Source organism: Stigmatopora argus, chromosome 10 (genome assembly GCF_051989625.1).
Source record: "Stigmatopora argus isolate UIUO_Sarg chromosome 10, RoL_Sarg_1.0, whole genome shotgun sequence".
NCBI classification, from domain to species: domain Eukaryota; kingdom Metazoa; phylum Chordata; class Actinopteri; order Syngnathiformes; family Syngnathidae; genus Stigmatopora; species Stigmatopora argus.
Genome location: NC_135396.1, coordinates 7465693 through 7483068, shown reverse-complemented (window position 1 = coordinate 7483068; position 17376 = coordinate 7465693). Strand labels below are relative to the sequence as shown.

General features: G+C 40.1%; 1 protein-coding gene and 1 long non-coding RNA gene across 4 annotated transcripts in view; one reads left to right on the top strand and one right to left on the bottom strand.

Moving 5' to 3' along the window:
- LOC144083506 (uncharacterized) overlaps window positions 1-2000 on the bottom strand; it is an 81614-nt gene extending 79614 nt beyond the window's left edge. Inside the window, exon 1 of the long non-coding RNA XR_013303565.1 lies at window positions 1909-2000. This is a non-coding gene — a long non-coding RNA (uncharacterized LOC144083506). The remainder of the gene's footprint in view (window positions 1-1908) is intronic.
- On the top strand, window positions 1851-16371 carry slitrk3a (SLIT and NTRK-like family, member 3a). Of its 3 annotated transcripts, XM_077611416.1 has the most exons (4): window positions 1851-2456; window positions 2596-2731; window positions 11847-11933; window positions 13325-16371. In XM_077611416.1, exon 4 carries the CDS (start codon window positions 13380-13382, stop codon window positions 16092-16094), a length of 2715 nt encoding a protein of 904 aa, XP_077467542.1. In that variant the 5' UTR covers window positions 1851-2456; window positions 2596-2731; window positions 11847-11933; window positions 13325-13379; the 3' UTR covers window positions 16095-16371. The 3 variants fall into 3 exon arrangements, with proteins under 3 accessions (XP_077467542.1, XP_077467540.1, XP_077467541.1); XM_077611414.1 differs by lacking the exon at window positions 2596-2731; XM_077611415.1 differs by lacking the exons at window positions 1851-2456; window positions 2596-2731 and adding an exon at window positions 10722-11392.
- Window positions 16372-17376: the final 1005 nt, after the last annotated feature.

Here is a 17376-nt window from a genome sequence, read left to right as displayed (position 1 = left end):
TTAATCATATGACAAACGATAGTCACGTCATGTAAAGTGCAACATAATCCATGTATGTAAATCCATGTAATAAAAAAAAAACAGTCAACTCACCCTAAGAGGAGTTATTGCTCGAGTATACTCTAGTTTTCATTATGTTAGACTGGCAAATCACTTCAAATACAATACAATGTAATAAATATAATGCAGTTTTCTGAGAGAGAGAGAGAGAGAGAGAGAGAGAAAAAAACAACAACATCATGCTCTATCAATACAATAATTACATCTACCATAACTGGATTTGACACAGTTTTCTAATACACAGGTTACTGAAAATGTTGGTTATTTAGATCTTTACCTGTTAAAATATCAACATATCAGCATTTACAACCTTGCTAAGAGGGCGTAGGGGTTATGTTGCTTATTCATACAATGCACGCTCTGGCTTTCATCCCCACATCCAAGAGCCCTACTCTCCATTACTCCTCTCAATGCAGTGCTTTTGCCAAGCGCCTTAGCGTTGAGCTGCTCTCCTTTCAATACCGCTGATTAAAAATGTCTGATGCATCAACACGACTAAGCAGATTACAGATTTAGTTTCCCGAAGCAAAGGTTACGACTGGGGAAAAAGAAGTGAACAATATTAGAGCACACGATACCAAATCAAATATGTGACTTTTAGTTAAACAATAAAGTACAAGAATCTTCCGACATTTTATTCTAATATTGTGAAATGTGGACAGATTGAAAAAATACTAATGAACGAAATAACCATCAAGTTAAAATGTGTAGGGATTCTTTTATTTTATCCATGCACCAAAGTGACATAAAGCAACAACAAAACTAAAAAAAAGGCATTTTTAATTCATCTTCCAGGAATCGAGCCCACATCTGCATGCACCGAAGTCAGGCGGGTGAACCAATACACCATCAGGCGTCTAATTCATATTCAAACCTATGAAAGTCACTATCACATTTGCATGTGTACCATACTGTGAGTTGCTGTCATACTCTGGTTGCAATAAGCTTTAAAGTTCTGAGCCTTAGCCGGTGGAGAAAGTGTCATTATAAAGGTGACACTTTGTAGTTGTCAGTTGAAAATATCAGTGCAAATACAACGTGGGAAGATGTCTTTTAGTTTTCCCAACAAAGAGGAGAATGCAATGCTAGATTTCATTTAGACAGCTAAATGTTGCAAGAGAAACTCAACGGTTTTCACCATCATTAATTATTTGATCAACGTCTGTAGCGCCAAGAACTCAACGAGGCTGTGGGTGATGAAAGTAGACCAAAATTAAATACTGTCAACAGAAAAAGTGTCTCAATGTTCCCGCAGAGGTCAATGGAGATACTTTGTGCACTGATGTTTGGAAGAAAAACTTACTTTTGCTATTTACTGCTAAAGAAACATGGTGATTTTAATGATGCATTGTTCCACTGTGGTTGAGACTATGACCATCATCATAAACGCAAAGCAAAAGACTGTGTTAAGTTACTGCTATACCATTTACGATTCTATACTATACATTCTCTTCACGTTGGAGACAATTGGGAAATAATTTAGAATTTACCAGAAAACCAGCACACAGAACAGTACCTACTCGTTGATTCACAGAAAGTGAACCCTAAAACACAGCACTTAAAATGCCCTAACCAGCCCACAGGCTATAAAAAATAAAGAGTATAGATGCATGGGAGAGGCACTGAAAAACCCTAAGGTTACTGTGTTAGAAAATAGTTAGACTTCTCTGGCTCAATGATTTATCAGCATATTCAAGTTTAATGGTGCATATTTATAATATATTTATGAAAACAATTCAAATGCTCTTCTGTATGAATGCCATTCTTTGCCATAACATATTCCATATGATTTTTTAAAATCAGATATCATACGAAAATGGGACAAATAAGAATATATTCACATTTTACCTGTGATGTCACTGACAGGTTGATCTCTCTCTTTTGGGGTTGGATGCATCTGAGGGGAATGTTTTGGTTTTTGGATTCATGTCTTTTTGTTTTTTACCCTATGTGTGGCTTGTCTTTGTGATTTCCCCTTGGCTTCACCTGTCGCGGTCTTGTGTATCAGCCAATCCGGTGCCTCTTGCATCACCCACCTGTTTCTCATTGTCTCGTCAACCCGCTTGTCTATTAAACCCTTTGTCAGTGTCAGTCCCTGGTTGGATTGTCTGTGTATCTCCTCTTGCCCTATATTGCCCTCATGTTTTTGTTTGTTTGTTTTTTAGTTCTTACTTTGCATTATTTACAAGTACATTTCAAGTCAAATATCTGTGTGAACACAGGTCTGCACAGATAAAAACAGCAGAGAAATAAACAATATTTTGTACATAATATAGAGAATTAAAAAAAGCATTGGGCATGATAACAATATGGATATGCCACACGGGAGGCCCAGCTCAGATTTGAACCCAGGATCCCTGAACTGTGAGGCTGACATGATCACCACTCATCCACCGGTGAGTCTGAAATGTGTACTATTTGCTAATAATTTACACTTTGTACTTTATTCTCACTATTTGTATTTTATTGTGGTAATTTGTCACTTTCATATGTTTCCGGATGGTAATTGGAAGGATCATTCTGAAACTCTTCTAGGAAAAGCCCTTGAACAAATTGCACCCTGGTAGTCGAATTACTGAAAAGGGGTTGTGGCTGTCAAACGTGGGAAAAAAGCAAAATAAAATCTTCCCAAAGCTGAAAAGACAACATAGTATTTTGGACTAAATTTCACGTAAGTGATGGTTAGGATTACACACAAATGAATACATAACCTCCAGTTTTGGTTCTTATTTCTCTTACCAAATGAGGTAAAAATAATCAAAATAGATTTACTTTGACATTAGTTTTTGAATACGTTTTGCTATGTTGAGCTTTATATGCAAAAACATTTCTGCATCGTAATGTATTATATTTGTGTGGATGACCAAATCCTGCATGCAGTTTTAATATGGGTGCTATGCTGGATACCAATTACAAGCCTCCTACAGGTGCTAATCACGCTAAAGAAAACAACAGGCTACACAACAGGTGAAGAGTGGGTTTGCAAAATGACAGTCCAAAAAAAGATTGTATGGAGTATGACAGCTTGTTTGTCTGCATGCATGCTGGCCATTTCAGTGAAGTTTTTAAACAGATTCTACTGCGACAAACTCTGAATCCATGGAGTATTTTTTAATGTAAAAATATATATCTCCTGAGGAAAAAAAAACTTCTGAATACATGAATACCATCAGCATGACTTTGTGTAAAGTCACTTTGTAGTCAGTGTATTCTTCTTTTCTAAAATGTCTTCATCTCAATTGCAAATAACAATGATTTTTCTGATAGTTCGCTGGGAAGGAGACTGAAAAAATCCCTCTAAAAATGTAATAAAAGCAAATTGCATCAAAATTATGTCTTTATACTGTGCATTAGGTTCTCTGTTGGCCTACTTAATACAACTCAGTACTACACAACAAGTCATCCCACCCTTTAGTCCAGATCCAGTTTACTGCAGTGTCAGTCAGCCATCTTACGTGTCATTTTTGCTTTTTTTGTCTGTCCATCCCTATGTCTATTTGACTTTGTTACAAACCTGCAACAAAGCAGAAAGAGCACACATAATCCACACAATCTACTAGCAAAGTGCTGCAGCTCAAATTGCCATTTACTCCCCCCATCCCTGGAGATTGGATTCTTAGCCTCATGTTTAAGAGTGCAAGTGCAGTTAAGAGTGCTTTGAATGCAAAAGCAACTACTATTTCTTGTGTACTCATCTTACTAACTTAAAAGTAGGGAACAAACTCATTGTGACACTTGAACACCTTTGCACATGTTGTTTTGGGCAATGACACACTGGATGAAGTATTTGGGGTTGTTTCCTTTTTTCATTATTTAGCCTACTTCATATACTGGCTGAAGGCCTGTCAAGTTACAACTGAAGTAAATGTTGTTTTTCTTCTAGTTTATATTTTGTTGTAGAACCTAAATTTGAAAAGTAAAAAGGATGTTGCTAACCTATTCTAGATGTCCTAGATCCCAAATTGATGTAACCGTTCTAACCTACCAGTACACACATACGACTAGATTTAATTGACAAGTTGACTGCGTATGACGAAATTGGTAGTACTTCTCCATAAGGTGCGTTTTCTCGGCAAAAGACCTAATAAGTTATAGTTTCGGACTCATAATTTGGCATTCTTCCGTCATGGATACATCGCATCACCCCCCCGAGCGGATCACTTACCTCTCACTGTCTTTCACTTACCTTCAGTCAGCCAGTAGGAGGCAGATCACCACCCAAACATCTTTTCATACTACCTCACCCTGAAGTTATTACACAGAAGGGATTGTGTTATGTTACCGCAAGTTTAGAGTTCTGATGGATGTGGGGAAAAAACTGTCTTTAAGTCTATTTGTCCGTACTTTGTGGGACGTATAGCGTCTGCCAGAGGGCAGCAGCTGGAAAAGATTGTGACCAGGGTGGAATGGGTCCCCGATGATGTTCCTGTCTCTGCTGAGGTAACGAGGGCTGGCAATGTGTTCTAGTGAGGGCAGAGAGCAGCCGACGATCTTCTGGGCAGTGTTAATCACTTTCTGCATGGTCTTTTTGTCTGCTGCCGTGCTTCCAGCGTACCACACTGTGATGCAGTATGCCAGGATGCTCTCCACAGTGGTTCTATAGAAGCTATCACAGGCACGCTAGACACTTTTGTGAAATGGTTACTCTTTCATTATGTTTATGATTTTAATTGGGTATCAGACTGATTTTAATGACCTTACCTAATGACCTGTCTTTTCATTGTTGATCAATGTGACACATTGCACTGCGTAACAAAGCAAAAGTCCTTGTCTTGTTCTTATTCAATGTCTAAACAAAGCACAAAAATAATTCAAAAGTTGTTTACCGAAGCGGTGTCTGGCCTCATAGGCACTTCATCATACGTAGCCATCCTACTCATCTCACAAAGTGACAATAGAAAATCTGTCACATTTTTTTCATTTTTTATTTAAGAGGCAAAAGAAATGTGGCTGGTTGGTGTAAGAGGAAAAAACACTTGATATATTGATGATCCAATGTTCAAGTGTTGAAGGTTTATTCTTTAAAGAATACTAGTATATATGTTTCTATTTATCTAGTGTGGTTCCTAATATAATTGACAATATTATTCTAATATTAAGATATGTTCAGTACATATTTAAGTCATACTATATAGCATATGACTTACTGCTAATATTCATCTTTTGATGATAATATATGAAACATATTTCTTACCATGACAGAACATTTCAGATGGTATACATAATCAAAATTGAATGTATTTATTGAGCTGGGATTTGCCATTTGAACTGCATAGCATTGTCTTACGACTGACTGGCGACCACTTTAGATTGCAGTCAGCTCAAAGTCAACAGAGATAGGCTCCAGCACCCTTGCAAGGACAAGCAGTGTTGAAAATGAGTGGAGCTAGTTGTAGCCATAGATCTTCGACCCTGATGTCACATGGTATGATGCCATTTGTGAGGAAAAATTGACCAATAAAATAAATTGATAATTCTGAAGTATTTTTCAGGCAGTTAAAAAAAACAAAAGAAAAAGTTAAGAAAAAAGTTACTTTTTCCATTAAATTTTCTCAAAAAGTCCTTTCCCCCCAATAGATCCGTCTTGCTTTGTTGTCTTCCATTGTTATTTTTATTATTATTTTTGAAAACCAACATAAGATGAACACAGCTCAAAAGATCATCAGCTGCCCCCTACCTCACCCATCCACCATCTACAACTCCCGGTGTCTAAGAAGGGCAAAGAGCATCATATAAGATAATACACATTGCAATATAGTAGGATGTGCTAACACCTCTTCAACCTGCTGCCCTCTATTAGGTGCTACAGGATCATACCAGCCAAAACAAATAGACTCAGGACCCGCATCTTCCCAAAAATCAACACCATACTCAACTAAAGTTTTGCACCAAGGACCTACTTTAGATTCAATAAAGTAGCATCACTCCACTATATGTAAAATGCCATAACACTGGCAGATGCATATCAATAAGGAATGTTTACTTCAGTCTTAGCACTGGAAATGTTAAACTTGTACTTTAATACTTGGACTAAAACAGCATAGCTACCTCACGTGCTGCTAACCATTTTAGTCACTTTTTTTTAAAATCTCAATATTATTGTTTATAAATCTTTTTATGACTACTTATTTATGTGCACACTTTACGGTGATGCTTTAAATCTCACTGTACTTGACAATAAAGGCATTCAATAAGTAAAATAGTTTGCATTATCGCTTCTCTTTCAAATCCTTTATGGTTGTTTTTGTTCTCTTAAATATGTAATCCAGACGTCAACATAATAGGCATGGTATCATTCTTATATTTTCATTTTTGTCTGATGCAAGCGAGGCAGAAAAACCTGATGAGACAGCAACCTATTCTCCGTGCTCTCGTAACACATTTGAACACACACAAACACACATATATTTCTCCTGGGAAGAAAGCAGTCTGTAGAAATTAGGTCTCTGAACAGACATGTTGTGGGTATTTTTGCTCAGACAGTTTGAGGCTAGGACGCCAGAAAGAGGATTGGAGGCTAGAATCATAGACAACCACATCTGCGTGTTACATGGGCCAGTGGTGAGGATATATTCACTAGCAAAAAAGTGCATACAGAGACATTGCTAAAATACTTTATTGCATTTACATCAGCAAAACTAAAAACTAAAATGAAAATAGAGAATACAACTGCAATACATTCACATCAGAGTTATACGTTTAACTTATACATTATACTTACATTATTCAGCCAACATGCAAATATGACAAAAACAGATGTAATATTACTTTGTGTCCTGGGCTAATATAAACTGTGGATTGATCTCTCAATTCATCTCAATGTCTTTTTATCTGTTAGTCTATCTATCTTTAATTGAAACGTACCATTTTGCATTTCTTCCTCTTATTTTTAATACTAGTTTTAATTTAAAATGTGCGAACTATGACAAAGGAAACAGTGCCAATATTGTGGAAACTCTTTTATGTTCTAATTAGAAAACAACATTTCATTTTGTTATTTATTATTGTACAATTGCCCAAAGTCGTCTTGGATAATCACCAGTACACACGTATCCCTCATGAGGATGAGATGTACAAAGAATGATTAGGTGGATGATTGTTTTTTAATTAAATTATTCTCTTTTATTTTGTATGGAATTTTTCAATGTTCTGAGTGTTCATAATGGGAGTGATTTATTTTGTTATTAAATGCCTCCATTCTGGAGTCTATAAGTACAATGCGAAAACACCCCAGAAGCTAAAACATGTTTGAGATTTGGCAGCATATTAATTGAAATATTATTGAAATAATCATCAATATTACATTCATGAAGGAAGTGCTTTGCACCAACATGGCTTTCTAGTTTCTGAACACGGTGTACTTTAGTGACAGATTACAAAAAAATTAAAAAAAGTCAACCAGGACACAGTACCCAATTATGCCACTATTTTTAATTCCCGAGCTATACCGGATAATGAAAGTGGAAATTCTTTCTCCTGCCTTTGTCTTGCATACTTTCAACTCCAATTCTGCTCCTGAATTGAATCCTTTTAAGAAGGAAGATCGTGCAGTGCTCCTGAGACAGTGATCTGGCTTTCACATTCTCAATGCCAGTGTGGCTTTTTTTCGTGAGGTCAACAGATAAAAGAAACTGCTGTCTCACTCATTTCTTATCTTTGGTTGCTCTTTTGTCCGGAACTCCATTTACCAACTGTCACCACAGAAATGTGCCATTCATGGCCTAATACACTCCTCCAATTCATGCAAAACCTGCTAGACTGCAGGGAGATCCTTTATATGCTATTTGGACTATTTTACAACCTTGAACTTTGTAGTAACTTATCTTTCGCGACTCGATATCACATCTAAAACAACAGAAACATCTCGTAGTACTGCTATTGACGAATTGGTTTTGAGGAACGAAACTTGCAAAACATCCATTGTCGCCGTGCTAATGTTTAAAACTGGGTTTATTTTTCTTTATTCTTAAAGTAAGCAGAACAACGTGCTATTAGGTGCACACAATTGATCCCCTTCAACTTTTTTCATTTGTCTTTTTACGTTTTCATCCTCCGTTCTGGTCTTTACGCCAAGGACGACCATTATTTTCATTCTAATCAAAACTAGAGTTTTGCGGCCAAGCGATAGAAGCGTTTGAAAAAGCAACAGTCTTTCTTTCATCGCTTCTGAAAGCCATGTTTGCCTTTTTCTTGCAGCTGTCACTCACACCGTCATATAATTTCTTTCCTTTGAAGAATGCCGTGGAGAAAAACATGTTGTTGCTTGGCATTTCAACATTACATGCATTGTCCCTCTTGTTTGAAAGTATCCCATGTTATGCTAGGCACACCAGTTTTCCATCATCATGTAGTTTAAATGGAAGACAGATGTGTTGGGTAGCATCCAGAAAGTAAGCAAAAATCGAGAACAGCATCCAAACCTTATGATTTCCATGCAGTCAAGCTGACTGACGGCTTGATAAGGACAAGTGGAAAATCTTTTAATAGAGACCATTGGGAATTTAAAATGGAAGTGATAGTGTTAGGTTCATTAATAGTTATACTTTAATAAAAGGAAGACATCGGAGTTCATTTATCCAGCTTTATCTTGCAAGTGAGAATCAATCCTGACTCGTCCTCGTCACAGATCATTCTAAAGAAACGAATCCTCTCCTGCCCATTTAGTTGCATTAGAAGACAAAACAATTAAGGTTATCTTATTCAAAACAATTGCATAAGAGGTAACCCGAAAAAACACAATTAAGGTCAAATGTCGAAAACAACTGCAACAGCAATTGCATATCAGGTAAATCGAGCAACACTATTTTAAAACAATTGCGAGTATTTTCGGAGGTCGATTCGATATCGCCATTTGCCACGGAATTCAAGTCAAAACAATTTAAGAGTCCTTCCCAGATCTTCATTGTGAACTTGCGACTGGGTGAGGGATCGAGGCTTAATCCAAGTCAAACAATCAACAGTCCTTGGATGCGTCGACCTCACAGTGGGACTCCTGGGTTCAAATCCAGGTCGGTCCACCTGTGTGGAGTTTGCATTTTCTCCCCGGGGCTCCGTGGGTTTTCTCCAGGGACTCCAGCTTCCTCCCACATTCCAAAGACATGCATGATAGGCTGATTGGACACTCTAAATTACCCCTAGGTATGAATGAGTGTAAATGGTTGTCCAACAAGCCAGCACCCCCCGCGACCCTAACGAGGATAAAGCGGTTCAGAAAATGAGATGAAATGAGGTGAGACTAGGATTTCTTCTCAATGATTTAACAATTCAAAGTAAAATGGAATATTCAAAACCTTTTTTTTAATCTAGACTTTATTTGACATTTACCCATGACACATGCTTTTTAATGTTTACTATGAATTAAAATGGGCCTTCACATAGCTCTTCCTCATATATGCCCCAAGTAGTTGAATAAACACCAATTTTGCTTAAGTAGGCACTTGGTATTTCACATGCACACACTCAACGGGGAGTTAGGGTGGCTACGCCTACTGGAAGAAAGAAAGGATGAAAAAAAAATCCCCAAGATCCTCTTGATTTACATTCCAACACTTACATCAGGTCAGATGTTTTGCTGGAGTGAGTGAAAGAATGAGATCAATGTTTTGAAATAGTTTGCATGTGCGTGTGTACACCCATGGCAAAAGTAATAAAGAAACAGATTGGATAATGAACACATTGTTGAATGATTTACTTTTTTTAAGCAGTATCAGAGACAGTACTCACCATAGTGGTTATGCGTTAAGTCATTATCTTAAATTAATTCACTGGTCTGTATGTGTTGTGGTAGTTAGTAAAATAGGGAATTTGGTATAGAAATCACCAATTGACAGCAATAGACGTCCAATCCATTTTACCTTGGAGGGACATGGGCATGTGCACCAGGCGAGAGACCCTCTGAATCGGTAGCCAGCCAATTGCAGGGCACAAAAAGACGGATAACCATAGACGGTCACACTCATACCTAGGGGCAATTTAGTGTGTTCAACTAGCCTAGCCTGCCTTTTTTTTGGCATGAGAGGAAACCGGAGTACCTGGAGAAAATCCACGCAAGCCCGGGGCGAACATGCAAACTCCACACAATGAGGACCCACCTGGGATTGAACTCTTGACCCCAGAACTGTGAGTCCGACGCGCTAAAACCACTCGCCCGCCGGGCCGGCCCTATCCACACAGTTTTTGGTTAAATTAGTTGAATCGGTCCTTTTAACAGTAAAAGTTTCTTTACTACTTAAGGGAGTTAGATACTGTACCTAGTTTAGCCACCTATATTGGCATAAGGTGATGATGAAACACGTCTTTCTTTGCAACGTTGTCTGTTCTGTTGGCTGTGCTGCTGCAGCTGCTGCCAAAAATGGACGCGTGTTGCCCGCTTCAGGCGAGTCGAGGGAAGGCAAGCTGCAGAAGGAGGGGAGTGAAAGTACTTCACACCTCTCCCCTTTTGCTTTAAATAGTCGCGGCCACTTGCTGTCGTCACCACAAGAGCTAAAAGGGCTGATTTTAGTTCAAGTGCAACCGAACAGCTGAATACTTTCCCTCAATCCCCAAATAAACCGCAAAAACATCTTATTGCATTTGGAATGACATCCACACATCTGCAAATGGCAGCACACCCCATGATGTTCCAAATATCTTTTATTGCTTTACTAAATCTATGACTTAGAAAATGAAGACCCTCTCCTTCTCACCCCAAAAATCCGAACAGTGTCCATCATTTTTCTCCCCTCCTCTTCTCTTTCTCTCTCTATCTCTCTCCTCTGCGTCTCTCACCCTCTCCATCCCTCCCTCCCCGGCTGGCTCAGTTCTTCCTCATCATTCCTCTGACGCACGACAGCAGGCGTTTTTTGGAGCGCGTGGAAAAGAAAGCCAGCTCGTGTACGGGAGGCAAATGAAAGTAAATAAAAGCAGACGAGCCATCCCATCTAGATTTCCACTGCTTATTGCTCAGACTCTCACGACACGGTCCTGAGGAGAATTTTTCTCACCCGGGCGCGCGCTCACCCAAGAGGCGACTGAGGAGGACCAGAGGGAGGAGGGAGGAAGAAAACCAAGAAGCAGGATGGGCTGGGGTCGAGGACTTGCATTTTAAGCACAAACAGGAGAGTGGGAAGAAGAAGAGGAAGAAGAAGAAGAAGGGAGAGAGTGTCAGAGTCATCGGAGAGCCAAGGAGAGATTTCACATTCCTCTCACGTCCTCAGCTTTCCTCTTCCTCCTCTCCTTTAGCTCAGAGATGGGCAAAGAAGAGAGAGCAAACTAACAGCATCCAAAGTATTGCTCTGCTTTTATTATTGTAATTATTTCTCCCAATGCTTCCTAGCCGCAGCACAAAGCCAAGGTGAGCTGAAAGATCTCGTGCAGTTGGTCATAACCTCCTGAATATATCGGCATGTTTGCGTCTTGCCTGCTTTAATCGCCAACTTTAGCCGCTTACATGCTCGGGGAACATTTATGAATTTTTTCACATCTGCCACAGCCAAATGTTGCTGCATTATGCTTGGCATCTTTTTTTAATTTTTCACCCCCCCTCACAAGTGCAGTGTTCTCTGCTGGATCGATTTCAAACCTTTCAGTGACAAACAGGATTTAGCAGGACTAATTCAAAGACATTTTATTGCATTTCAAGAGGAAATTTGCAGCCTTTTGGATTAATGCTCAGCTGTGGTACTTTGAAAAAGTGCCACATTCACCTTTCCTTAAAAACCTACGCGGTGCCTTTCCATCCGTCTCGTTTATTTGCTCTCCAAACTACCAATTCTCATTTGCACGTCTGTGTCCATCTCCCCCCGCAGCTCGGCATCGGACAGTGAGCAGGACGCTGCGGGTCACAACAGAACACGTCGCAGGAGAATGAAGAAGTGGGGAACCCTTTAAACGAAGTAAGTGTTCCGTACCATTTGATACAATGTGAGGTACTTAAAAGAAATATTTTTGTCGCAAAAAACGATTTTGCAATAATTAAGAAACAATAACAAGTGGAACTCGAGGCATGTTAAATGATTACACACAATGAGAAGAAGAAGACAATAGATAATTTTTCAGCAAGACGTCTATGATGGAGGATTTTTTAAATCTGCTTTCCATCTAAGGGAATGCGTCCCTTTTTTCATACTCCATTTTTTTCTGGTGCATGTTTAATAAAATAATTACACTTCAGAACCATGGAGAGCGTATGTACTCTTCTAAACTTCAGGCTTCGTCGGAATTTTCAGCACCACATTGGAACGGACAGTTCCCTCGATGTGTATGCATGTGTGTGAGCAAACGGAAATTCACTTGTGTTCATTAAGTATAGATTTAAATACCTTGTATGCAATGAAAAAGCAATCAAATAATAATTTTACATGACTATAAATATATATAAATAAAGCAATTGTACATTTTAATAAGTAACTGATCCTGCAAATGTATTTGAACTCCATGTTAGACTTCTCAGTTCTTGAATGTCAAGACTGAGAACATGGAAAGACTAAAATGGCTTGCATGTTTAATGACATGTATTTATTACAATAAAATGAGGACTGTTCATTTTCTCCCCAAAAATGCTTTTTCAATTGTACTTTTGTTTCGAGTAAGATTCTCTATGCAAAAACATTTTGTTTTTAAATAGGAAAATGTTTTTTTTTTTCATTTTCCTAAGGTTTGTCACTACATTTTCTATGTATTATTCTTTCTAAGATTCTTACACTTACTGCAACTACATGTCTCTTATGTTTCCAATTATATAGTGGACTATTGCCTACTTTTAAATTGATGCTAAAAATGGTGAATGTTGAAGTTCATTCAGCACTCTGGGTCTGCTCTCATCACTTAAGAAGAAGGTTACAAAGTCTTCAGTTATGTAATAAATACACCAGGGGTTTGGTGTCTACTCTTGCCGCCAATCTCACCCACCTGCTGTGGCCATTGTTTATTCATAGCGATAAGCATCTCTGAGGTGATTTATTGTGACCTTAGTAGCATATCTGCTGTATTATAAATGGACCCGCGTCTGCTTGGTGTTACTAACTCTACAAGAGATTTTTTTTTCTTTTTCTTGCATGGCTATATGATCCCCCATACAAGAATACTTGAACACATTTTTTAGATACCTTGCAAAATCACTAGTAGACTCATGTGATATTGTATTTTTCCGTTTTATTTATTTCAAAGTGCTTTAATGTTGCTGGAGTCAGCAACACTAATGCACCCCTTTCACTTGTGTGTGGTTGTATAAAAGTGTGTGTCAATCCCTCCCCTGTTTTGATTGTGACTCTTTTTTTGTGTTCAGTGCTGTGAAGTGGCCCATTTCCTGGAGCCCAGACTTTCACCTGGTGTCAGCGAGGATGCTGTGGGTTACCTTGCTGAGCTCCATAGCATTAGGATGGACCACCCCGATCCCATTACTAGAAGACTCGGAGGAGATCGATGAGCCGTGCTTCGAGCCGTGCTACTGCGAAGTCAAAGAGGGCATCTTCCACGTGCACTGCGACAGTAAAGGATTTACAAATGTGAGCCAGATTGCTCAAATATGGAGCCGGCCGTTCAAACTCAATCTGCAGAGGAATTCCATGAGGAGGCTGTATTTTAACAGCTTTCTGCATCTCAATAATGCCATATCTATCAATCTCGGTAATAACGCCTTGCAAGACATCCACGCTGGAGCATTCAACGGCTTAGGAATACTCAAACGGCTTTTCTTACACGAGAACAAACTAGAGATTTTCCGGAATGACACATTCCTCGGACTGGAGAGTTTAGAGTATCTCCAGGCAGACTACAATGTGATCAAGAGAATTGAAAGTGGTGCGTTCAGGCACCTACACAAATTGAGAGTGCTTATATTAAATGACAATCTGATTCCTGTACTCCCCAATTATCTCTTCCGCTCTGTTTCACTCACACATTTGGACCTTAGAGGGAACAGACTTAAAACGTTGCAGTACAAGGGGACACTGGAGTACGTTGGGCGGAGTCTGATGGAAATCCAGCTGCAAGAAAACCCCTGGAACTGTGTGTGTGAGATTGTCCAACTCAAGACTTGGCTGGAGAGGATTCCTTATACGGCTTTGGTTGGCGAGATTACGTGTGAGTACCCATTCCATCTGCACGGGAAAGACTTGCGGGATATCAAGCGCAGTGAACTTTGCCCTTTGCTGTCCGATTCTGAAATCGATGCCAAACTGGGAATTCCCCGCATCCCATTCAACAATGAAAACACGTGGCCTACCAAACCTTCCTCTATGCTCTCTTCCTTTCACAACACAGCGTCCTCTGCAATAAAGCCCACCAAACGACCCCGGCCCACAAAGAACCCCCCAACTCCTCGAAGCGTTTACCCAGGCATCAACCAGCCCCCCATTGCCGGCTATCAGACCAGACCTCCAATCCCAATCATTTGTCCGACAGGATGTATTTGCAACCTACACATCAATGACTTGGGCCTGACCGTTAACTGTAAAGAGAAAGGCTTTCACAACATCTCTGATCTTTTGCCAAGGCCTCTCAATGCCAAGAAATTATATCTCAGCGGGAACCTCATACAGAAAATCTATCGTTCTGATTTCTGGAACTTCTCAAGTTTGGATTTACTACATCTAGGCAACAACCGGATATCTTATGTGCAGGAGGGCGCTTTCATTAACCTGCCAAACTTGAAAAGTTTATACCTGAACGGCAATGACATCGAACGACTCACGCCTGGGATGTTTCGAGGACTTCAGATGTTGAGTTATCTCTACTTTGAGTATAACGTTATCCGCGAGATACAGTCTAACTCCTTCTCCCTAATGCCTAATCTGCAACTGGTTTTCCTTAATGACAATTTGCTCCGCTCCCTCCCCGATAACGTTTTTGCTGGCACAAATCTCGCTCGCCTCAACCTCCGTAACAATTACTTCCTTGTCCTTCCTGTGCGTGGAGTGCTGGAGCATCTGCCCTCTCTCGTCCAGATCGATCTCCATCAGAACCCTTGGGAGTGCTCCTGTGATATCATCCCCCTCAAACAATGGCTGGAAAAGCTCTCCTCTGGCATTTTGGTCGGAGATGTCATCTGCAAGACGCCAGAATTTGCCTTTGGAAAGGATTTGCGCTCACTCGAGGTCGAAGTCCTCTGCCCAGAGAGGAAGTATTCCCCGGGCCCTTTGCCGGCTCAGCCTGGTGGAGATGACCTCACCGCAGGGGGCGGCGGCGTGGGTGAGGCAGGAAGAAGAGATGCGGTTCCGCTCTCCGTGCTCATCCTCAGCCTCCTCATCCTCTTCATCTCAGCTGTGTTCGTAGCAGCCGGGCTGTTCGCTTTTGTTCTTCGCCGGAGGAAGAAACTGCCCTTCAGGAAGCGCTCAGAGGTGGATCTGACAGGAATTCAGATGCAGTGCAGAATGTTTGAGGATGCACCAAGGCAGAGTAGTGCGGGCAATACAGGCACACTGGAGAAGCCCTCCCCCAGCCTGCATACACACACTCATCCCGGTCACACGCACTCCCATGGCCATGTTTATGATTACATCCCTCACCCTGTGACTCAGATGTGCAACAACCCCATCTACAAGCCCCGGGAGGGTGAGATCGCAGCAACATCAGATGAAGACAGAGGGCAGTTTTCAGCCAGGAAGGACAATGGCGGCAGCAGTAGCGGCAGCAGCAGCAACTACAGAACCTTGTTCGAGAAAGAAAGGGAGTGGAGCCTGGCTGTCTCCAACTCTCAACTCAACACCATCGTCGCTGTCAACCACAGCACAGCCGACTTTGCAGGGCTTCATGAGAACGGTGGGATCTGCCCGACAGTCATTGACAGTCAGAGACCAACACCTACCGTGGGTTTTGTAGACTGCCTTTATGGAACTGCCCCCAAACTGAAGGACATGCATGTGGCACACGCACACCCACCCGGCATGCAGTACCCAGATTTGCAACAGGATGCCCGCCTGAAGGAGACGTTGCTTTTCACGGCGGGCAAAAGTTGCTACACTGACCCATCCCAAAGCAATTACTTGGAGTTACGGGCCAAACTTCAAACCAAGCCGGATTACCTCGAAGTGCTGGAAAAATCCTATCGGTTTTAACATTTATAGCCTGGAGGAGAAAAGCAAGATTCGATCACTTTGTTATCCTTAAAACACAACCACGCAAAACCATTATTAGAAAAAGTCAGTCGTCGCGGCATCACATGAAATAAAAATATATTACAAATTCTTACGGGAAGAGAGGCTGATCTCAGATATTTCAATTAAGTGCCTTTTTTTTCAGAGTAGCCAGCAATGTCAGCGTCTGTTATTTTTATAATATAAGTATATCTACTTGCTGAAAAGAGTATTTTAGAGGCGGAAGAGGGGGACGGGGGAATTAAAAAAAAACACAATCCTGAAATACAATGAAATTCTATGATTTTTTTTTGGAGTTCCCATGACACACGGGAGCAGGACGTCTCCCTGAATTGGAATCTCTTCTACACCTCACTAGGATGTACAAAAAAAACCCAGAGGCCATGCACATTAAGGCTATGGGAAATCATTGAAGAAAGGATCAAACAAATATTAATAGGAACTGCAGTTTGCTGCATGCACTCGTTCTGTGCAGCAAAATGACGAGGGTGTGTGTGTGTGTGTGTGTGTGTGTGTGTGTGTGTGTGTGTGTGTGTTGAGTGTTGCAATTCATCACATTGTGAAAAAAGATACTGCAACATATTTACAGTTCAGTGTTCTATTTAATTTTATATCTTACAAATATGGTTGTTACTATTAATTAGGACTTATGTCTATATCAGGGTGCTTCTTATGAAGGATGCGCCAACAACGCACGGATGGTAAACCATTTGTGAATATTATTATCAGACAATGCTCAAGGTTTTCTGGATATTTCCATGCACTTTGTTAACCCCCCCCCCCCCCACTATCCACACAATGGCCTCTGGATCCCACCCTTGCCCCTACATCACCCACTAACAGCTTTGTAGGACGCACTTTTAATGTTTTCTCTCTCACACAAAGATTTGAAGAATAATGTGCATATATTTATTCTGTAATTTCAGTGAAGACTTTAATTGTAAAGGTAATGTTAAATCAATGTATAGTGATTATGCGTCTGGTATAGCCTTCTTAATAAAAAAAAAACAAAAATCAAACAAATGTCAGGAGGGTTGATCTCACATGAAGGTGTGTGGAGGCATGTTGAAAATGGATTTTTCATGAGTTATGACAAAGCTATGACATCATGGTTGGGTCATATATATATATATATATATATATATATATATATATATATATATATATATATATATATATATATATATATATATATATTATATATATATATATATATAACCTGCTGAATGGCCCATTTGTAGCA

Coding starts and splice junctions, on each gene's coding strand:
- slitrk3a (XM_077611414.1), top strand. CDS start 13,380: ATGCTGTGGGTTACCTTGCTGAGCTCCATAGCATTAGGATGGACCACC.